At 26.7% G+C, this 25,564-nt stretch overlaps 1 protein-coding gene across 3 annotated transcripts in view; it reads left to right on the plus strand.

Annotated features, from left to right (window-relative positions):
* The first annotated feature begins 9,180 nt into the window (after positions 1–9,180).
* Positions 9,181–25,564, plus strand: part of LOC100205341 (serine/arginine repetitive matrix protein 2) — a 33,837-nt gene continuing 17,453 nt past the window's right edge. Inside the window, exons 1-5 of one of the 3 annotated variants that reach the window (XM_065807937.1) lie at positions 9,181–9,601; positions 9,711–9,996; positions 13,747–13,839; positions 18,760–18,948; positions 24,879–24,920. In XM_065807937.1, the coding sequence (XP_065664009.1) occupies positions 9,752–9,996; positions 13,747–13,839; positions 18,760–18,948; positions 24,879–24,920 (569 nt within the window). In that variant the 5' untranslated portion in view covers positions 9,181–9,601; positions 9,711–9,751. Of the gene's footprint in view, positions 9,602–9,710; positions 9,997–13,746; positions 13,840–16,855; positions 18,949–24,878; positions 24,921–25,564 lie in introns of all 3 variants that reach the window. The other 2 variants (XM_065807938.1, XM_065807939.1) reach the window with 2 other exon arrangements.

The raw sequence follows: 25,564 nt of genomic DNA on the forward strand, positions 1-25,564 counted from the left end.
AATGCGTCGTATGACAAACCTAAAATAAAAATTGTAACAGATAAGTAGACATAAAAGAAATACAAAACAAAACAAAACAAAAAACTGGAATACAATTTACCTGTTTTTCTGTAGCCTGTTGTCATACTTAAACTGCTGTCATGATGCAACTTGTCGGTGTTGTTTTACGACGTTATTTCACGTTGGCTTTTAGTAAACTTTAGTTAAATTTAAAAGACATAACAATAGATTTAAAATATTTTAATTAAAAAGCAAAAAAACAAATGCTTCAAAGAGCCAAACTAAAAACATTAAAGATAAAAAATCAAATAGATATAAATAAATTGCATTTATATAGCTAAATAGTCTTGGCTTATAGTAAATTTTAAAAGCAGTGTTTTCAATAAACTAAACTACCAATTAATTATTTTTAACAAATAGAATGTAGCATCATATTATGACGATTATAAAAGTGTACAAAAAGATTACATAAAAAAAGATTACCAAAATTGAGAAAACAAACATATGTTTGTTTGCCTAGTAATATGTTACATATAATTGATAATAGTTCTATATAAAAATATATCAGTTATCGTTATCATTATTATCTTCCTCGTCATCGTTCCTTCCTTCTGCACGATGATCCCCTTTATATTTTAACCATGACTTTATAATATCTTCAACAATTGCAACATTTGCTTCAAGGCACTTATTTATTTGCACGGCAGCTGCTCAAAAAAAGTTGAATAATATGTACATAAACATACATTTATCAAAGAATATATGAGTTATGGTCTATATACTAATTTTAATTCGATTATAAATAAACAAAATTCTTTATAAAAAAAATTGGGCTAAATTAAAATAAAACAGCATTTAAAAATGGCTGAAAACTATTTCAACATTAAAACCTGTAACACGCTATACTCAGATGTATTACGACGTTGGCCCGACGTTGGTTCGACGTTAGCGCGTAGTTAAAAAAATTGCCAACAGTTTCCGACGTTGTTCCGACGTTGGCCAACGTATGCGTGCTAGCTGGGATACAAGATGCTATCTACAATACTTTTAACAATTGCGGAATTAATGCTTATATTAAAAATGCAGCAGATGTCTTTAACAGAAAAAAAACATACTAAGGTCTGTTAAATAATGCAACAATGTCGTTCTTTTTTCTTTACTAGATTTAATAAATTCTTTTTTCAGTGGTACTGGAATTCCAACCCCTAGTATCCATCCTCTCGTTGACAACATTATATATTATGCCTTATAATTTTATAGAATGACAGTAACAATAAATGCCAAGCCATCGTCCAGAAGAAAAATATCACATGAACTTTTTAACTTTCTTCAACCTTCGATCAAACTGTTATGTCAAAAATAAAGTAGTGTTTCACCTGCACTGCACTTAATCCCATTTAACTTTTTCTTTGTTAACTCCACACAAAAGGCAACAACGCAGTGCAACCCGTTACTGAACTAAATGTTTAACAAAACTTGTTTAACAAACGAAGAAAAAAGTTTCAAAAAAATCCTAAAAACTTTATTTAACTTTTAATTAAAATATTTTATTTTCTATCAACACTTAATTAAAGTATTCTATTCCCACGTTTTTTGTTTTTCAATTAAGATCTTTTAAATACACTTTATTTAAAACATAATTGAGATATTTGATGTTTTCTATTCCAGCTAGCACACATGCATTGATAAAACGTTAGAACAGTGTGCGCGTTACGTTGGCCCAACATCGACCGCCAACGTTTTTTATTTTTTATATCAATTTGGTTACAAATGCGATATCGCCAACGACCAAATAACAACGTTGGCCCAACGTTGTATTTTAAGTAGGCATTGCGTAATATTTTACGTTGATTTAAAGTTGTATTTTACGTTTGCACAATGTTGTATTTAACTTTTATTGGAATTAAATTTATTTGTTTTATATTTTAATATACATACATATATATACACATTAAATATTATAAATTTGTACGCATACAATTGTATATAGGTACTTATACCTATATATTTCGATGAATCAACGTTGCTGGTAACGTTTATACTAATTTGAGTGCATTTAAATAAAGAGCCATTATTTATTTTTGTTTTGCTTGTGGCTTGATACTTTGTTACAATAGAAAGAGAAGAATATATTAGCTAAATATATTTCCATAATCAACTAAATATATTTCCATAATCATATTTGAATGAAAAATAATTTTTATAAATTACACAAATATATGATGGTATATCTGCCTTTCCTCGATGCAAGCACAACGTTGATCCATTGTATAAAATTCAACGTTATTCCAATGAATATGAATCAACATTGATCCAATGTATATGATCCATCGTTAATCCATACACATTGGATTAACGTTGTGTTCCAAATTACTAGAGCGTATTATGCAAAACAGACTGTACAATTATCTTGAAAAAAACAACAGTCTTTATCATAAAAAGTTTGGATTTCGCAACAACCATTCCACGGAACATGCAGTAATTGATCTTGCCAACCAAATTTAAAATTACACACTCGGAATTTTTCTAGATCTATCAAAAGCATTTGATACTGTCAACCACAAGACAAGGAGTACCATATGACTTAACATGTTCCCCATTTAAATCAATAAATTGCGGAGTTCCCCAAGGATCAATACTTGGACCCCTGCTGTTTTTAATTTATATTAATGATATTTATTTGTCTTCAAAAATACTTAATTATATTATTTTTGCTGATGACACAAATGTTTTCTTTTCTGACTCAAATTTAAAAAATATTTTTTATATTGTAAACACAGAATTAATATATCTTAATGAGTGGTTTGAAGCAAATAAACTTTCATTAAATATTGAAAAAACGAAATATATTTTGTTTGCTAAGTCATCTAAATCCGAGAACCTTCCACTCAAATTACCTGAACTAACAATTAACAATATTAAAATAAAAAGAGTTTTTTCAATGAAAATACTAGGAATAATTTTCGATGAGAATTTAAATTGGAAAAGCCAAATAAAATTATTCGAGAACAAAGTTTCAAAGACCCTGGGGATTATGTACAAAACAAAACATCTTTTAAATAATTTATGTTTAAAAAGTTTATACTTTTCATTTATACATAGTCATATTAACTATTGTAATATTGCTTGGGCAAACAATCATTTATCTTTCCTAAAAATTATTTATACAAAACAAAAGCGAGCAAGTAAATTAATTTTGGGCGCAAGTAGATACGAAAGTGCCGAGCCGTTACTCAAGGAAATAAATGCTCTAAATGTATACAAACTAAATATATACCATAACTTGTTATTTATGTTTAAACTTCGAAATGAAATGATTCTAAAATATTTTTTTAAAAGTTTCACTCGAATTAATCATAAATATGAAACATGACATTCAATGAGTAATTACTACATCCCACTAACATCACTCAAAAAATCTGACTTCTCGACTATATGCCGGGGACCATGCTTGTGGAATTCGGTTCTTGACGAAAATATAAAAAAAATAAAATCTATTGCTACATTTAAAGGAACTATAAAAAAACACTTACTAAATTTAAACATTACGTACATTCTCTCATTTTTTTAAAAAAATTGAAATAATTTTGTATTTTTAACTTTTTATGTACTTTATTTAATTTTAATATTGTATTGAATATGTATATGCATATAAAGCGAATTAATTTTTTTTGTTTTTTTTGTTTATTGTCTTTAATATGTATACGAATATGTACAGATTTGTAATTTTTTATTTGTTATTTTATATTTTAACTTTATCTTAAATTTCTTCTAATTTTAACTTTAAGTTATTTTTTTAACTTTAAGTTCTTTTTGAACCTTCTAAAATTTCTAACCAAATTTTTTATTTTTTTTTAAACTTATTAATTTCACTCTTTTATATAATATTGGAAGATGTAAAATTTAATTGTATTTTTTTGTATTTCACAAAGGGGCTTGATGATAAGTCATTTTGACTTCTACTTGCCCAGTCAGCTTGTAATTATATATATTAGTTTAAATTTATAGATAACATTGTAAAATGTGTAAAATGACGAAAATAAATTAATTATAATTAATTATATAAACGTTGGATCAACGTTAATCCATATACATCGGATCAACGTTGGATTTAGATCGGATAAACGACTTTTGCGATGTTTTTACATACATTGGACCAATGTAATTTTGCTCACTATTTTTAATCACGTTGTTATTAAGGTTTTCATTAATATAAATACGATAAAGCTAACATTTAATCAACTTTGTATTTGCATCAAAAAAAAATAGCCGAAGTTTGCGATGTATTTGCATACGTTGGCCCAACGTAAGTGTGCTACATGGGCTATAACAGAATAGTCCGTAAATAAAATGAATAGTAATTAAGACAATCCGTAAAGGAAAACTGTCAAATTACCTGTAACTACATGTATTTTACTACATGTAATTACTGTATTTTACTACCTGTAATTACATGTATTTTACTATATGTAATTACTGTATTTTACCGGAACGAAAATTAACTATTTACTGGTAAACCGGTTTTACAATCTCTATGTCAAAGAAGCATAATAGACTAACTAGTATATTATACCTCTTTGATTGTGCATTAAATTATTTATTTTTTAAATATTTTGAAACAGGTTCTATTTTAAAAACTTTCAACATCTTAAAACCTATTTAAATTTATTTAAGATTTTGATTTAAAGTCTCTAAAGGTTACTATTTATCAATGGGGGAGAGGGTAGGAGGGGGGGAGAAGACCAGTTTTTATAGAAGTTAATTACTTTTTAGAGTTAAAATAAAATATAAACTTCTTTTAAGGGCCCATGATAACTAAAAAAAGTTTATATGTATTAAAAAGATTTTACATTTCATTGATATTAAATACTTATATTTAATTAATATTAGTAAGTAAATAAATTTGCTATATTTTATGTATTCACATTAATATTAATTATTATAATATCAGTGATAGACTATAGCAAAATCTGATGTTATAAGGCTTTCTATATCAGTGAAACAGTATTTATTAAAACATACTATATAAGGTGTGTTTAAAATTGTATAAACAATTTATTTACTTCTAAAATAATGATACTTTAACTTTTCTTTTTTGGTCTTAAGCAACCATAAAAAAACAAAAAATCTTTTTTTAACGAGTTTGAATGATAGGTGGGTGAGCTCTCTTTTCTTAATGAAATTTGGCATGTTGTAAAAAAAGGAAAGAAAAATGGCACTTTATTCCTTTAATATAAACTTGATGCAGTAAGTATGACGAAGACTTTGTTATCAACAAAATCAACAACAAAATGTGTGCTACAATAAAAAAAAAACCTGCAAAATTAAAGTTGAGCTGTTACAATATTGAAAAGTCAATCAAAAAAACCATCGAGGTAAATGAGGCGTTTAGAAATTAATTTTTTGAGCATTTCTGGCCTGCCCAAATATCAATGACATTGTTGTTGCTCATCTTTTTATCCAATTCTTCTTCAATCAAAATAGTCAAAAGATCAGTAACGCGATCCTGACCCATTGTCGACGGAGAGAGTTTTTTACAGCCTACATTTTACTAAACGATCAATCACCCTCAGCAACTGACACAGGAATATTGTGGAAAATCTGGAGCATGATGTAAATGTATAGAAAAAGGTGTTCTATGCAAAAACCATGCAAATTTATAAGTTTTATTTTGAACAGAAAAATCGTCGTTATCCGACCAGATGAAAGAAAGCGTATTGGCAACCATCCTGCTTGCCTCAAATCTTGAATCAATCTGTTGGATCAGACTATCTAAACCAACATTCACATTTAACAATGCTTACATCAAGTTCATCAACTTTGTTTGGCTGTCATGGATATGGACTGTGTTTGATTCTTCATCGTAAAAGCGTATCAGTTTACGCTTTCTTTTAGTAGCGAGTTTAGAGTCGAATCTTAGCGTTCCAGCCACAGCTATTGCCTTTTTGAAAATTTTCAATCAAGAACCCCTAATCCGTTTAAGATCTACCAGCAGCTGTCCAATCAAACATAGCTAATCATTGATGGTAATGGCTTCAGATTGTTTTTTTACCTAATCATAATAGCAATACAAATTCAAAAGATAATGACCATTTTGTTAAGGCAAAAGCTAGGTTGAGTTGCTCACTAATCATATCCAATTTTTCATAACATGCTTAAGAGCAGTCAATATTTCTCTTGGCCTTTCGCAAGTGGTTTGATTGCGTTAGTAGTAGAGCTCCATCTTGTCATAGAAAGTCTATGCAATAAAATTCTTATCCCTTCAGGGAGTATGTTCCATTGGGCAGTGCTTGCATTAAAAAATACAGACAAAGATTTAATATTTCCAAAAAAAGCTTTGATCTCAATGGTTAATTCAAATGCGTGCACACCAGCCAAATTCAGACAATGAGCGTTTCAGGGAACGTACAGCGCTTCAAATTAATTTTGCCTCATTAAAGCTTGAGCTTGATTGAAAACACCTGACATATTAGATCCATTATCTAACCCTGACGGCGACAGTTTCGAATATCCAAACCTAGCCTTGCAACCACATCAGTGATAAGCTTGGCTATATCGTCTCCTTTCTTCTTCTCAAAAGCTGCAACACACAAGAATCATTATTTGATTTACCAGCGATTAGTTTCTCTTTTACAGTGGAGAAAACGAATAACAAAGGTTTTCTGCTCAGTGTGAGGTTTGTCAGTGTGAAGTTGTCACTGTTATCAGCGTCGACTGCTTCAGAGCGAAGCAGTCGACTCTGATAGCTTTAAGCCCATGAACAGTAATGTCATCTAGTATGGCTAGATGACATGACTGTTTATGGGCTTACAAAATATGTCTGGTTCTGTTTAATTCAGCTACAATTAAACCTTATTTTTTCGTAAAAAATAGTTTGTAATTAGTTATAACAAGGAGTTATCATAGACTGGAGTGAGAACGAAGTTAAAATACGTCATTTTTCAAGGAACAGTCTTTGTAGTAAAATAATTTTCTATTAAACACTGCGTAATTATCATTATTAAAGTTAACCAATCACATCCCACGTTTAACAAAAATTATCCAATGATATTTTTTCAAAACGTTATAAACGATCGCAAATAAAAGGTGGAAATTTAAGAAATTCGTAAACAATTTTTAGAGTTAGTTTATTGTTATTTTTTTGTTGTGTTTTTGAACGACTAATAATAAATTTCTAGATTAGAATTTAACTAACAAATGTCTAAATAAGAATTTGGTAGTATTTTTGCCGGATTTACGAAAAGAAGTTTTATATTTTTATATTTGCTTTTAAATCCGGCGAAAATACTCCAAAACACAACACAAAATAAAATCCAACTAAACTATTCCAACACAAAATAAAATCCTGGAGGGATTTAATTTTGTGTTGGAGGGATTTAAGTTTCTGGCCAAAATAACAGTTTTAAAGAACGTAATTAACCTACAGCTGAACAGGCAAGCAAAAAATAAGGTTTAAATAGGTAGTAGAGATTAAGGTAGAGAGTCTAAAACTTTGATATTTATACCTATAATTGAGGTAAGCAAGAAACAATTACTTTGCTTTAATCTTGATTTTTGTTTTAACTAACTTCTTTATTGATCAAATAGTTGTTAAAAACTAAATCTAACAAACTTTTCTTTTATTAATCCATTTCGATTACATCTCTCAAAGCTTATTGATTACGTTTTAAAATTTTCCATTTTTTTGCAAAGGCGTCAAAAGACTTGCTTCTGGAATAATTATACTACAAAGACTGTAACGCGTTTTAATTCATTTTCGGCTATGTTTCCCTCCAGCTAAGCTATTATACCTCCTTGGTTATAATAAAAGAATTTGAAATTTAGAATTTAAATTAGTAGAATTTAAAATTTTTTTCATGTGCATTATTATTCTAAGTACTAAAGTTTCAACCTCAAACACAAAAAAAAGCAGATTTCACATTGTAAGTCATTAAAATGTTTTCTATTTATCGTAAAAAAATGAATAAATAAATAAAAATAAAAACCTAACAGGTTGCTTGGAGCTCCTCGAAACTTGACGCCCGGGTCAATTTGCCCCCTTTGTCCCCATCATTTGATTCATATCAAGCAACGGCTAAACAGATTTGAAACGGCGTGGCACAAAATTTGAGCGAATAGGCCAGGTGAATAAAAAAAAGCAATTGCTTTCAATCAGTAATTGGTCAGCTTTACGTGAATAAAAACTTAACCAATTTTTCTTAAACTTTTGTTCATGTAAAACTGAACAATTACTCAGCGTTTTGGGAGTAAATTGCTTATCTTTATGAGATTAAAAAATTGAACGACTTTGCTAAAATTTTTATTCACGTAAAGCTGAATTACCTCAAAAACGCTAAGTAAAAGCAAATGCTATTTTTTTATTCACCCAGCGTTATGAAATGTTTTTAAAAGCCGGATTTATAGGGGCGGATTACCCTAAAGTAAACTAGGCTTACCTAAGGCCCGCCTAAAACAAAGTCCCGTAATTTCAGCGTGAAAAAAAAAAGTTAGTGCAAGTTTTTTAACGCAGAGCCGACTACACAAAGATGGAGGGGGTCGGGGGCACTGGCCCTCCCCCCACTTTTTTTTATTAAGGTTCTTTTTTTTATTTAAGAAATTTCCTGATATAGAGGACTTTTTTTTAGAAATCGACAATTGTGCCCTTCCTTCCTGCGAAATCCATGTCGTCGGTCCTTTAACGTTATTACTTATTTTATTTCGTAAAAAAAAAAAAAAAAGAATGCTTTTTTTAAATTGTAACATAAAGTATTTAAACAATATAAAGTATTCCATAACGAAACAATTTATCAATTTACATCATCTTAAAAATTCATCCATCACACACATACACACAACCAATAACTTATAGTTGTACACTTTTTGTTGCATTTGTCTAAACGAGGTTCTCAAAGTATCTCTGTCTAAAACCCTTCATGCCTTAATCTGCCACTAAACTAACCTTAAAACAGTAATTGTTAAAAATTGTTTCCTTGTAATAAAAAAGTAGTTATAAAATAAGAATATTGAGGTTATCTTTCAAACGGATGTGAGAGTTTTAAAATTTGTAAGAGCTACTAAGTACTTTTCGATAGCAATTGCTTTTGTTTTTATACTGTGGCATTCCGTTTTACGTAAAAATTTCCCTTATTAGCCTCGTTTTTTTATTTACCTTTATTTCGACAGGCCGTCGCGACAAGCAAAGGGCCACGAACTTCAACATGGTACGGTAGTCAGAGAGAATGTTTATCGATGGTCTTGTGCAACTTAAAATTTGTTATTAAGAAATGTACATTGTATAAAAAATTGAACTTAGTTTTCCATTTTGAATAGAAACTATAGTATTAAACCTACTATATTTAAAACCGCTTTTTCTTGGGCTGTATAAATAATTTTAACCTAAAATTACTAAACCTTAGCATTTTAAAACTCTATATTGAAGTCTAATTAAAGTTAATATATGGTTTCACTAAATTCTCAAAAATATATGATAATATTTTCTTTTGTGTCTATTTTATTTTTTTGCAACGTTATAAACACGCTAAGAATCTTTTACTTTAGATAAAATCTAAATAAATATCCATAAGTTAATGGTACAAAGGAAGTTTTTACTATAGGCTGTCAGGTAAAAAGTCTGCTAAAATATCATTTACAAATTGTTAACACGAGATTGGAGAATTTTTAGTAAATTTTTGAGTGAAATATGTGATAGATAAAAATTTTTTTGATTTTAGACAGGTTTTTTAAGACCAATTTTTTAATGACATAACTTGAGATGTATAACGGAATTGGTGTGTCGACTGTCAGAGGGACAGGAACAAATGGTTATGTCACAAGAAACTTATCACATGTAAAAACTGACAAGAAAGACAATAAACCTTTCAGTTATGATAGTAATGTGTTAGGGGGTTATGAGTCATCATTGGTTAAAAAACCTAATAAAGAAATTTTAGAGCATGATCGTAAAAGGCAAGTTGAAGTCAAATGCTTAGAGCTGCAAGAAGACTTGGAAGATGAAGGGTGAGTTATTGGTTAAAATTAAATTTTTTTTTCAATATAAATTTATTATAAATTTAAAAAAAAACTTATTTAAAACTAGTAATATTCAATAAAAAACTTGTAATATAATCATTGTGGTAAATCTGCAGTTAAGCGGTGTAAAATAGTTTTATTTTTTTGCTTGTTGTGCTTTCATGTAGAGAGTCGCTTAAAGTGATGACTTTTTAATATACTTTTTAACATAAGAAATATTTATTGGCTTCAGTACATACATTGACTATCTTATGGCCTACTGCTACAAGGGAGTGCTGCTACATTGACTATCTTATAGCCTGCTGCTACAAGGGAGTGTTGCTACATTGACTGTCTTATATTCTGCTGCTACAAGGAAGTGATGCTACAATGACTGAGGGTTTGGCATAGTACAGCAGTCTTTTTTCTTTTATTATTTCAATTAATATTCCTACTGTTTGAAAAACTTCCACTGGCGAGAACACAACAAGCAAAAAAATAAAACTATTTTACACTGCTTAACTGCAGAATTTTCTTGAAAAAATCAAACTTTTTATATAATTTAAAAAATAAATGTATTTTTTTTTTTAATTTTAAAAATAAAATTTAGCAAAAGTTTAAAGTTTAAATTTAACACTTTAAATTAATTTAAATTGTTTATGCTATTTACAAAAGCAAATGAAGTGCACTAGATAAAACACAAACACTTTTCACTAGAGCATTTTTTTGTTTGACCATTTCTCTTAAATTGATTTGGGAATACTTTACATTATTTATAATCCATGTTTAATTTGCTCTATTTTATTTTATTTACCTTATTCACCTTAAGGCTGAGGGGTTGCTACAACTGAGCATACTTCTTATTCAAATAGTCAACAAAAAGTTGTGCTTTTTAAGCCTGTTAGCACTATATCTTCCCCCAATCAACTTTTATCACAAGCAAGCTTACTGGTACTCTCTGCCTCCTACGCAGGATAAATTTTCCTTCATTAATCCAACAGAATAATACCCACAATACACTCATTTCTTGAATGATTAATTCTGTTGAATTCTACAACTTTTTTGGCAGTGACAATAATATCATACAGATAATTTGTGCAAATTAAATATATAAATTTTTTTTAGTAGGCATGTATTTTTTATGATAAATTTAAACATTTGAAACTATTTTTCCGTGTCTGTTTAAAAATCTTTCATAAGATTACTTTTTTAAAGTACTTTAAATTATAAATAAGTTTAATTAAAGTCATTCCGTTGCAATAAAATGATTTATTTGCTTTATTTTTTTTTTGTCTCTATTTTTACAAAGAATCGTTTAAAAGCTTTTTTTTTTAAACTTGACTTACTAATGAAATGATTAAAAATTACTATTTTATAAAAACTACACTATTAAAAAAAAGAGTATTACATTTATTTCATTTCAATAATTTAATTTCACTTTTTAAATAAACAACAATTTAAATGAAGTTTTTCATTTATTAAACAATCATTATAAGTAATTTGTAAATAGGTTTTACGTAACTTTAATAAAGCGTTTTAACAGATAAGTTTTAAAGTAATTTTTTTTCAACCGCAATTAAAAACGTAACAAATTTCGCCTCGAGTTTGAGTTTAATTTTAAAGCTTAAATATTTTCTTTTTCGTGAGGAATTGTTTTCTTTTTCAGTTTTTTAAATTTTTTTCATAGTTTTTAGACTTGAAAAAAAAAACGCTTAGCTATACTGTTTAGCTTAGCGTTTCTTTCTTTATTTCTAAAATGTTTAAATCATTAAAACATTTAAACAGTCATGTTTAAGTTGCCAACAAAAAAAATTATTTGTGGTCAGCAATAGCATTCGATCGCACGCCATTCCTGTCCAAGCCTTGAATAGGCAGTTACAAACAATTTTGCCTTAGTTTTACAACTATGCATGAATTTTTTTATTGCTGTAAATGTTTCATTAATTGAATATTAGAATTTTTTTTCGAAAAACTTGCCTCTAGGGTATATAAGAAAAATTTCAAAAAAGTTTTTCACTTTTTATCTTTTTTCTAATAAACAGAATTAAATAAAGTATATTCTACAGCAATTAGCTTGGGACTATTTAGAAAACAAAGTATTTATAAAAAGTCATGTCAATATTGGTGTGTTTCCTGTCACAACAGCTTTTTTTGATTTATTATTGTTTTCATATGAGTAATAATTTTAGTCATTGTGATGTTGCTGTTTTTTAAAAATTTATTAACTAGAGTTATTTATATTAAACTTTCAACTTTTGAAGAAGTTTTCAAGTGTTGTTACTGTGACAATGCTAAATTTTTTTTTAAATACAACAACAAATAAGACTTTCAATGATACAATTTTTCTCATGTTTTAAACAGTGTTACTCTACAAATTAAATCTGTGTTTGTAAAATTTTCAATACCTGCAGTAATGCTTTACAGAGTTATTTTTATATAGTTTGATTACTACGAAGCTGCAAGCAACCACTGATATTGGAAACAAAGATGAAAGTTAATTGGCAAGTAAGCCGATAACATGTTTAAAAAACTGTTAAATCTATTATTCATGAAAGCATGAAAGTGAGAATTAAAAAACACTGATGTTAGAGGGAAAATACCAATAAAAATATATATAAAATACTCAAATTGAATAATAAATTTATACAAAAAAACAACAATTTTTTTAGGAGAATAAAACACATTTATGATTTCCATGTGTGCAATTCTTAAAGTTAAAATAAGTTTAAACTTGTTTTTGCAAAACTTGTAAAATAGGTACTTAGCAATAAAAAGTATACAAAAAAAAACTTTGTTGTATTGGTTTAAAGGTACACATTTGATGTAATTTTTTTATGCACAAACAATTCATATGCCCTTTAGATCGTTTATTACATGCAAAAAAAGTTAAAACTGTTAAGTGAAAATAACTAATGTGCTTTTTTATTTTAATAATATGAAATAAAAAATAATTTATTTTATTGTTTAAAGCAAAAAAAAAATTTAAACTAATACTTTTTCTTCTATTAAAAGTTTTAAGTTATAAAAAAAGGGGCAAATTTTCTTTACTCTTATTTAATGTAATTCATCTCAAGTTTGTTCTTGTGACCTTTTCTTTAGTATGTAAAAAAAGTTTTTGTCAAAATTTGCACAAAAATCAAATATTAGAAAAATATCTAAAAACAATAAAATACAATAAACATTAGGAAATAGATTAAAAAAAAAATCGTAGACAATTAGTGCTAATAAAAAAAGTGATAAAAATTTTCTATTATTTTGACTAATTAAAAGGTTAATTATTGTTAAAAAGTTACCCAGCCATGTCAAGTCCGTATGTTTGTGAGCAGTTTGCATTTGAAAAGAAATCATCAATTCTATATAATATGTGCTATTATGAAGACTCTATAATTACAGACAAATAGACTGATAGTCTATATTAAATAAGAAAAAAGTTAAGGAAAAACATGATCTTAACCTATAGAACTTAAAAAAAAAAACAATAAGAATAATTTATGTTGATAAATCATATATCAATGTATTCATATTTTTAAAAATATATACCAAAAAAATTGATATTTTGTTTTTAAAAAAAGTGTCCAATAGTTAAATGTTTTAAATGCTAATTTTTTTCTATGGAGACAGAAAGAAGTAGTTTCTATGTTTATTGGAGGAGTTTATTTAAAAAATTTTATAAAGATAAAAATTTAATTAAAAAATAATAATTTTTTTTTAATTATTGAAAGTTTTGATTATGTTTTTTGTTTTTTTTTACTTATTTAGTTTAACTAGTGAAGAAATCCAGGTCAAAATTGAGGAACTTCGGCATGAACTGCTTGAAAAAGAAGGTCTGACAAAGATTGGTGCTGTAACAAGGTAAGAGAATATGATCCATAAGTCATTCTTTGGAATGATCAGCACTAAAGTCCAATGGTTTAATACTTAAAGTAAAACACATCTTATCTCTAACTAGCTAATCAAATATTTTTTCAAGATAATTAGCCAAAGGATAGAGAATAAAATTTTTTAAAAAAAAGTAAAAGTTGGAGTACGTTATAATTTAGCCCTCTGCTTCTCCTAAAGCATTCTCTAAACTCTATTAAAAAATATTTTTTATTGGCCTACTGTAAACACTGTTTAAAAATTGCAAACAATTTGAGCTTGACTGCTAAGTTGACTGCAAATCAGAATAGGAAAAATATTTAATTTACAGCCATAACTGACTGAAGCATCCTTTTTCACAAATAAATAGAGTAATTTAAAAAAAACTATTTTTTAAGATTTAATAGTTTTTTAGGTTAAAATGTATATTAGGATAAAATGTGTGTATAGAGAGGATATAATGTTTTGTTTGTAAAACAGCTATAATCAATAATTAAAAAATAATGGATTTACAACTCATAAATTTTTAAAATCAAGTTAACACAAGGAAAGAAATGATTCGTGTAAATAAAAGTAATATTGTAAACTATTGATAACATTCACTTTTGTAAATAAAATTCACATTTGTGTAAATAAAAGTAATATTGTAAACTATTGATAACATTCACTTTTCTACTTTCAGATAAAGCACACACTGATATATATGCCATTAGTTTTTTCACTTTAATTGAGTGCCTATTTTATATAAAGATTAGAGGCTATTTTTTACAACAACAAAATGTTAAAAAGTATAAAACGAGAAAGAAAACTTGGGGGGAAAATGTTACATGAACAAGCCTTGTTATATGAACAAGCCTTAGTTAAGGAAAAAAGATGCTCAAGATTGTTCATATTAGAGAAACAGCATAAAAGGTTTTCGGGTAAAGCTTGATGATGATAATGATGATCATCATCATTTTGATGGTCATGTTTATTATGAAAGTGTTTATATATAAATAAACATGCAGATATAACAACATGCAGATATAAACAACAGATATAAGATAAATTTTCAATTAAAAAACTATACTGGATGTATCGATGTTTATCTGACCCAGGTCACAAACCCAGTTCTGGCAATTTTTATTAAACCTGGCCCCAGTCAAACTGCAATCCCAGTTGCTTACAATGCCTAATGCCCTTAAAACTATGCTCTAGATATACTATAGATCATACAAAGTTGTCTTTGCTCAGGGTTGTTTTTGTACTTGTTTTAAATGAAGTCAAAAATAAATTATCTTTTGGAAATTTTTATTAAATAAGATTTAAAGCAGTTTATTTATACGCATCAAAAAACTTGGATGGTTGTATCATTCTTGCAAATACAGTTATAGTTTGCCAAAATAGAGTTACAGTTATAGTTTGCCAAAAATATTTCTTCTACAGAAAATAAGAAATTATTATGACACTCAAGATTCATACCCCCAGATAAAATTTGTGAAACCATTTTTAATGGTAAAGAAATGAGTTTTCAAAGAATAGGAAAAAAAAATTTTTTAAATTTGTTCAAATATATAAGTTCAAGTTGTAAACATAGTTGGCTCTTGCAGCTAACCTCCAACCATTATCACATCGTCGTAATGTTGCTTTTCTTTCTCTTTTCTACAAATGCTATAATGGGCACTGCTCTAAAGAGCTAGTGTCTCTAGTGCCATCTACTAAAATTCATTCTCGTGTTACTTGTCATTCAATCAAAATAAATTATATGTATATGTTATATATCATATATTATATATTAAAATAAATTATATATCATATACTATATATATTATATATCATATATTCAACCCTCGGAATTAGGAAAAATAAGGTCGGCAATATTTTGCTAACCTCAATCTTTTTGAGGTCGGAAAAAATTATTTGATACAAAGGTCTAACCATAAAACATAGAAACGAGGTCAGCGATTTTTTGCCGACCTCAAATACTTTCAGGTCGGCATTGCCGAATGCTGACCCTAATTCCGAGGGTTGTATATTATATATCATATATTATAATAAATTATATATTATGAAAAATATGATATAATTTGGTTATAATAATTAAAAATTTATTAAGCAAGATAAAAACAGCATTGTGAAAAATTTCATCTTTTAAAATAAATTCTACTTATAAGTAATGTGACAAAACAGCCAGGAATCAGATATCTTTTTGGGGTCAGACCCGCCAGTTTCTTTGTCGTTATTAAACATCATATAAACATGATTGTTTGTGATATTTAAAAAACTTATTATTTTCTCACTACTATTTTTTCTAAATAATTACAAACTAATAAACTTTTTGATTGTTTCTATTAAACTTATTAATCTAATCAACTAGATGTGACACATCAACTTAAATATTTACATTAAATAATGTAATGGTTACCATTTATTATCAACCTAATAAATAGTAATAATAATTTTGACATTCTATATCTACTTAATTAATCTATATCAACTTCATAAATAGTAAAAATAATTTTGACATTCTATATCAGTTATATTGAGGCATAAAACAGTTTTAGTACATTATATTTCAAGTAATAAAATAAATGTTTGTGGGACACCATTTATGATTTTGTAAATGCAACAGTTTATAAATTATAACCTTATCAATGGCTAGACTTGTCAATTTCTTGAATGATTTTTATCTTTAAAAATAATGGTATTTGTTACCTAGTATCGTATTTGAATATAGTATCATATTTAAAAAAAGTTATAACATCCTCAATTTTAGAAAAATGCTTAAAAATGGCAAAATTAAATTTAAAATTTTTAAATTTAACAACTTAAATGTAATATTTTCCCCCTCCCTACCCCACACCCCTTATAGTTGGTTGTCTTCTTCCTGATCAAATAAATTGGCGTATACATTTTACATATACACTTTAGAGCCCTGCATTATCATTTAATTGTGGTACTCAAAAATAATTTTACTTTATCTTACAATTGCAATTTAAACATAACTTATTTAAATTTTATTTTTTTGTAGTTGATTGAATTGCTAATAATTCAGAGCATAAGTAGGACAGTGGATTGGCACATTACTGGCAACATGAAGTAGAACAAGATGAATCAAACAATTATAATATTGATTTAATGTTTTGTTTAAGTAAAATTATTTTTTATAAAGTGTAAATGAGTTTCATTTCAAAATATAGATCAATAGTCTGATTTTAATTATTTAAAAGTACAATGGTTTTATGTAATATATCTTTTTGCAAATGTATTAGTGTTTTAACTCAAAATAACTTATAGTTTTATATTTTCTGTTCAAAAAATTTTTTTATTGCAGTTGGTTAATCATGTTGTTTGTTTTTATTTTATTTTGTGGATCTATTTTATTTTAAAAGTTGTATAGGAATTGTAGGCACAATGATAATTCAATTCAATTCAGCTTTTTTATGGGCATTGTCAAGATTGTCCTGAAAAAATATATTGCAGATAATTTGAAGCTTCAAAATATTAAATTAAACTAAAGAAAAGACAGATACCTGCTGATTTTAGGAACTTAAAAAAATATGTTCATCTTCATACAAATTGTTTTTAAATAAATACTATTCAAAATAGTTTATAAATAAATACTATTCAAAATACAATAATTCATACTGTGATTCTTCATATATTTATTTTAAGATTGTTAAAAAAACATTTTAAATGTCACTGGAGCATAATCCATAACTTCCTAGGGAATTATTCTGAGTTGATTAGCCATGATCTAGGTTACATATAACCAAATAACTTTTTTTATACTATAAATTCTTGTCTTTGTGAGTTTATTATACCCAATGAGAAGATCATCTGACATGAGTATGGATCAGACAATCAGATTTATAAAAAAAAAAGTTAAATTGGTAAATAAATGCATCTAAACAAGTGGAATCACAAAATAGTAAGTTCAAAAACTCTTCTTTCAATTATCTTATGCAACAACTTAAATAAAAGTTTCATGATTAGATCAGTATTTAGAAAAAAAATTCTTTCCTTTGTTTCTTTTAATTTAACCTTTCAGTAAACAATAAAGAAAATTTTAATAACAATTCAATATATAGTGAAGCAAGCTAGTGCTCTGTAAGTTTATGTTTTAGTAATTTACTTAGACAAAAAAATTTAGTATAGATTTGTGTTATTGGGTATATGTAATCTAGGTCATATCTATCAAGTTCTTTTTTTTTTTTTTTTTTAAGGATAGGGTAGGGATTTTTAAGGTAGGATAGGTTGCCTAATGGCTAAGTATTTACCAATTGTTTTAATATTAAGACATTACACTTGTTGTAGACCAAACTTCATAGTAATCAATAAGTTTTAAAAATTGGTTAAGGAATAACCAAGCTTCAAGTGGTTTTTACTTAGTGTTACAGGTTTTAGTGTAAGGGATGTGTGGGGGGGGGGACATAAACAGGGCTTGTGAAAGCCCTAAATCTTATATCATTTTTGGAAAAGCTTTCTTACATTAAAGATCATTTGTGTACATGATTAAAACAGTTTTAAACCAAGCTAATACACATGTTTAGATGTGTAATTATGTTGTTTCTATAACATGTTATTATTTTATGTATGTGTGTGTGTATTTGTGATTATTTCGAGAAATAGTTTAATTTTTGAAAATATGCAAATAACATGACTCTTAATATTTCTTACAAAAGAATCAGTTTATTTTGGCTATAAATATATTTCTGAGTATGAATTATGAAAAAATATTAGAATTTTTTCATAGGTATCAGATGATGACTTTTCTTCAGGTTATCTTTTTGATTTTTCATTAAGTCTTCTATTTGATTTTAAATACTGTCCATCTCACTCTAAAAATGTTTTGTCATTTCCAAAAAACTTCTGAAAAAATAAGATATGATAATTATGATGTTGATTTGGTAGAGATTTATTGTTTTTATTTAGTATTACAGGCATGGATTCTCATCAAATAGCTGAAGCTAATGAAAACAAAAATTTAAAGATGAGAGATGCGTTTGGGATAAAAGATGACTTTCCTGAAGGCAGTTCATTTAAAGAAGAACATCAAAAAGCTAGAAGAGAAGCTGAAAAAGCGGAGCGAGATGAGAAATATAGAAGTCGAGAAAAAGCAAGGTAAAAGTACTTTACTTACTATTACCTTTTTCATGTTTGTTTTTATTTAATATTTTTTCTAATATCTAAGTACACATAAGTAAAAAGTTAAACTTTGAAATATTCTTGATTTTCTGTAATTATATTTGGGTCATTCCATACCAAATCACCTAATGGTCCCCAGGGTACCACCTCAAGTTTGCTTCAAATTTTGACCACCCACAGTATTTATGAAAAAAATACAAACCTCAAAATTTCAGCTCGATTGGCTAAACTGTTCAAAAATTATGATTGATTTACTATTGACAAAAATCAGAAAAATTTGAGTAACTGGAGCTTACAGTAGATTTTTTTGATTTTAGACAGAGCATAACTTTGTAAATAAAAAAGATGATCACCCGAAATTTTTAATGTTAATAGTTTTTAACCCAAATAATCCAATTTTGCAGGTATTTTTGACTGATTTTAAACAATTTTTAGTTCTTGTACCTCAAATTGCTAAGTAATGCAATATTTAAAAAAATTTTGGAAACTTTAATGTGCTACAGTTCAATACAAACAGACAAGCTGTGCCAATTTTTTTTTACTTTAGTGTACTTAGAGTAACCACTTGCGGAAAAATTAAAATCATGTTAAAAGTTATTTTAGCACTTAAAGCAGCCTTTTAAAATATTACTTTTTTAAAAAAATACGATAAATTACATTCACTTTGAAGGCATAGAAAGTAGCATAAACAGTTAAATTAAATTATAAAACTTTTTACTGGAGAGGTTCTATATATGGACAATCACCAAAAAAGATTCAAAGACCTATACTCTATCTTATGACATAATTTTAGCATTTTGAGTGCAATGCTTTTTTAGTTTAAAAGGATACCTAATAGCGCAAGTTATATCATATTTCAAAAAAAATAAAAATGCTGAAAGAAGAAATGTATATACACATGAAACACAATTACACTAATTTCTTTATTTCTGATTTACATAACTCATAATACTGTCATAATCATAATAAGCAAGTTTGTAGTCACAAGTACTTCTACCCTTAATGGATGGAGCACTTATTTGACATATTACTTTGTCAAATGGAACCCGACACTGACTTGATCGTGCATCATTAGTCCATTTTAAATTTAATTTGTTTCTATGCATGAACTTTACATTAACATCTTGGTTTTCATTTCAAATCTCAAGCACAAGCCCTTTGTACCATTCATCATCATAAAAACATGCAGTGTATTTACCAGGCTGAAAGTTTGAAGGATCTTTTTTTGCCAAGTTAATATTATTCAGCGAATGGGTTTCATAGGCAGTATCGCTAGAGATACTTCATAAAAATATTTTCTCTCCACCTCGTACAAAACTGTGATTTTGTACCAGGTGGAGCTTCTTGTGCCTGGGGCTGTGCTCATCTCTTTTTACAGTTCCTTTTATTCCATCGGATGGCCATAGGATGTAATAGGAGGAACTATAAAAAGAGTTGACAAATGGCATTCACATTTGAGCTGATTTTTTTCATCTTTGTAATAAACAGTAAATAGATGTAAGGTAGCTTGATCGAATTGCCAGTAAAATCCTTGTACAGCATCTTGCACAAGAAAATTATAGTTCTCTGCAGAATCCATAAGAATAAGGCAAGTGCGTTGAACTTATGTTCTTTATTTATTTTTGAAGTGCTTCATATCTAGAAATATAGGCTTTTTCATGGTGAAATATGAATAAGCCTCATTTGGTTCAAAAGTGTATCCTATCCTTTGAATTAAAACTTCAATGTCAGTATCTTTTAGTCTTATTCTTCCTACCATTCTACAATATGACATTTTATCACGATCTTCATTTAAAACTCTTTCCACACAACATTTCTCTGACATTAAAAATATTAAATTTTTCTGACATCTAAAAATATTAAAATCAAAGGTTAAACATATAACATTATAATCTGAAAAAAACTTTTTTATATTTTTCCAGTAATCAGTAAAAATGAAATCTTATGTACAAATGTGATTAAAACTGTCTAAAATGCAACCAATAAACTATTTCTACATATAACTATTTCTGCATACACAAAACTTTTTAGTTTTTGGTTCTTGCAATATTAAAAACTAAAATAATAAAATCCAGAAAATAATAAAATCCAGAAAATACTGAACAGATTTAGATTTTAATACAAACTCTTAAAGCAGTTGAAGTATTTTACACTCAAATCATAACCATGTGAAAGTTATATTATAATTATATTATATGCATAAAATTAAATAAATATATATAAAATCATATCAAATAAATTAAGTTAAGACACTGATAATGTTATTTTAGGGAAAACTGATTACATTTATTCAGGGAAAAATTAAAAGTTTACACCTAGGTCATAGGGTTACAATCATGTCATAAGATAGAGTATAGGTCTTATAATATTTTTTTTGGTAGTTGTCTATATACCTTGCCAGTAAAATGTCTCATAATTTATTTTAACTGTCTATACTTTCTGTCTATACTATACTTTCTATGCCTACAAAGTGAATGTAATTTTTTTTTCAGGGAAAAATTAAAAATAAATAAAAATCAAAAATAAGATCTATTTTAAATAATATTTTGTTTTAGGAAAAACTGATTATATTTATTTAGGAAAAAAATAAAAATATACACCCAAGTCATAGGGCTACAATCATGTCATCAGCAAGAGTATAGGTCTTTAAATTTATTTTGGTGATTGTCTATATATAGAACCTTGCCAGTAAAATGTTTTATAATTTATTTTAAAACTGTCTATGCTACTTTCTATGCCTATAAAGTGAATGTAATTTATCGTATTTTTTTAAAAAAGTGATATTTTAACAGGCTGCTGCAAGTGCTAAAATAACTTTAACAATATAGTTTTAATTTTTTCGACAAGTGGTTACTCTAAGTACACCAAAGTAACAAAAAATTGGCACAGCTTGTCTGTTGGTATTAAACATTTAAATTTCCTAAGATTTTTCTAATATTGAAATCAAAAATTGTTTAAAATCAGTCAAAACCACCTGCAAAAATAGAAAATTTGGGTGAAAAACTATTACCATAAAATATTTCAGGTGATCACCTTTTTTATTTACAAAGTTAAGCTCTGTCAAAAATCAAAAAAATCTGCTGTAAGCTCCATATACTCAAATTTTGTCAATTTTGGTCTATATTAATTTAATTAAAACTTTTAAATGGTTTGATCAATCAACCTGAAATTTTCAGGATTGTGTTGTTTTTTTTTTCATAAAAGCTGTGAGAGGTCAAAATTTGAAGTAAATTTGAGGTGGTACCCTGGGGCACTTATGAGAAATTGGGTGATTTTATATGGAAGTTGTTTGTTAAGAATTTTATTTAACATTTTTATGTTTGTGTCTCTCTTCATTGTTTTAATATTTTACAAAATTTTATGGTTTCTACTGAAATTCAGAATTAGAGATAAATTAATATCAGTTTTCCTTTTAACATGACTTAGCCACAGTTTAGTGCTTTTTCACTTCGTACTTGAATATTAGTTTTAGCATTTTTTTATATAATTTAAATAAAAGTATTGTTAAAAACTACTTTAAGATGATGCAACATTATTTTAAGTCTAATACTTTAAAATAATGCAAAATTATTTGTCTTTCAGTACCATTTTGAAGTATCCTTTAAAACCTTTATCTTAAATTGGTGTTATGAAGAAGTATTTTTTTATAAAATATTTTTTGCATTTTTATATTTTACTTAATAAATTATATAAATGTTAATTTTTTTTTTAATTTAATCTAAAAGTAAATTTTAAATCCACGTTTTTAAATAGAACCATTTTTCTGTGAAAAATATCTCACCTCTGATATCATGTAAAAGACTACAATGGATGTTTGGGTTTTTTCAAATTGGCGTTTTTATAGTCAAAATTGATGTTTTAAAACATCAATTTTTATCTCTTTTTACAGATTGGAATTACTTTATATGTAATTACAGGGTTCCCACTCCTTAAAAACCCTAAATATCCTTAAAAAGTAAAAACCTCCTTAAATGTCCTTAAATAACCTTTAAAAAGTTAAAATTCGACTGTTCTCCTTAATTTCTCCTTATTTTTATTTTTTTAATTATCTTAATAATAAGGAAGAAAGTATATAGTTCTTTGATAGTTTCCAAAGCTATATCTTTAATATATTATTTTTTTCAATAAATGTTAAATATAAACTAAGAGATTATTATAAATTAATATATTACTTTATTTATATATATATATATATATATATATATATATATATATATATATATATATAAAGTAATATATTAATTTATAATAATCTCTTAGTTTATATTTAACATTTATTGAAAAAAATAAGATTCTGTTTTTAATGTAATTGTTTTCTCCTTACTTTTTCATTCACTACCAAATCTCCTTAAATATTAGGAAAATATCTCTTTAAATCTCCTTAAAATCCTTACTTTTAGCCTCAATTTTAATAGTGGGAACCCTGAATTACTTTCAAATCTTTTTTATAGTTTGTATTTACTCCATCAGTAATTACTTTCACCTCTTTTTTTATTGTTTGGAATTACTTTCAACTCTTTTTTATAGTTTGGAATTACTACTAAAAAGATGTATAAATGTTTTAAAATCATTTAAGAAATAAACTTTGTGACATTAAAAATTCTTAAACTGCATTAAATAATCTTGTAATAGTTTTAAAATTTCACAGAATGCGGACAAAATGATAATTAGTATTTTCAAAAACAGAGGCAAAATATCAAATCATGAGTTTTTTTTGGAGTTAAAAAGAAAAATACCCAAAGAAATTTTTAAGAGATATTAAGATAAATTGAGTATAGATCCTCCATAATTTTTTTTTTTTTTTTTTGCTTAAGTAAAAATTAAAGCACTCTTAGGATCAATCTTAGGATCAAAAGGGTTCAAAAGAAAATTTTTTAAAAAGTTAAAGGAAATATCTAAAATCTTAAACTGTTGAATTAAGCTGACTAAGACCTCAGTCATACCATTCATTGACAAAATTCTTCAATCCTAATTGATTTACAGAAGTGCACATTTTCAGCAACAATTCCATTTTTTGATTTAAAACAAGTTGATTATTGCTGCAATAATTGTGTTTGTGAATTATTGAAAGCTAAATTTTTTCTGTTATTTCTTTTTGAAGCAGTTGTTAATGAAATAAAATGATAGATTCAATAGAAATATAGTAGTTTAAAGAATTGCAGGGGTAAGATTTCAATCTGTTTGAATCTATTTAATTTTTTTTTTTTTTACATAAATTAGTGTGGGTAGTAATTGAGCAAATTGTTAAAAAAATACTTAATAATTTGCACTGTTTGTTAGCAACAAATGCAATGAAGCAACGGGAGATAAAGAATTGTTTAAAAAGAAGTTGAAAAAATCTAAGTTATTGTTAAATTTTTTCTAAAACATTTTTTTCTAAAAAACATATGTGCTTACTAACTATATTTTTTTAATTATTGAATTAATACATATTAAATATGAGTTTATTTTTTTAGCTCTTTGGACAACATTGTTTATAAATTGGTTTTCCAAAGATTAAATTGTTTTATTTGTTACTTGCTTCCTTAATTTATTAATTCTATAATTGACTTTTTTGTTACATCAGCTTGTGTTTCAAAACTAGTTATTGTCTTGACCATTATGTGATTTTATTATGTTGTATATCCATCACTTATTATGTATATACTATGTGCATTATTTTGTTTGCATAAAACAAATTATGTCAATGTTGTATTATATTATGTGGTAATACTATTGATAATATAAGTTATTATTAAGTTATGTGTGTTATTTATAGTTATTATATTATACCTAGATAGCATACCTGAAACAGTCGTTCAATACGACAGACAAGGACCATTATTATGCATCAAAACTTCATGCATACTAACTTACTTACTTTTATGTTTTGCTGTGAAATAATTTTATATTTAATTTATTTACAGAGAAAAGGATAAAGAAACTTCAAAAGAGAAAGAGAAAGATAGGTAAATTTATTTTTCAATATCTTCTTTTTTTTTTTCACAACTGAACATTTCAAATAATTCAAAATGATTATGCTTTAAAAATTTTAGTGTTAAACTTTTACTTCAAAGACGTTCTTTGTTTTTAATAAAAGTGTTGTTTATCTTAAAATTGTATTTAATTGGATTTTTATACAGTTTAATAATAATTGCTTGAAATTTAACTAAAAACCTTTAAACCAAATAGGGGCTTAAAGAAGATAAGGCTGAAACTATTGCCTTTAGAAATGAACCCAGAATTTTAATATGGCTGGTGTGGTATTTGGCCCACAAAGTTATCTACTACTTTTTTTTTTTTATTATGAAAAATATAGATGTTCCATTAACCAATCCAATAGGTTTGATTATTTGTTTAACAATAGTTATATAAGTTAAATTTAAAACTTTTTCCAAACTCACTTTGAAGACAATTAGAATACATTGAACAACTTTAAAAAATGTTCATTTAAAGTAATTTTTTTATTTCAAAATTATTTATTTAAAAAAATAATTTTATGTTTAAGTGGATAATGAAAAGTAGCATATATGCGGTAGTGGTGTAGTGGTAAAGCGCTTGCTTCATAGGCGAGAGGTTCCGAGTTCAATCCCCACCACATCCCTGGTAGTAC

Source organism: Hydra vulgaris, chromosome 10 (genome assembly GCF_038396675.1).
Source record: "Hydra vulgaris chromosome 10, alternate assembly HydraT2T_AEP".
NCBI lineage: Eukaryota > Metazoa > Cnidaria > Hydrozoa > Anthoathecata > Hydridae > Hydra > Hydra vulgaris.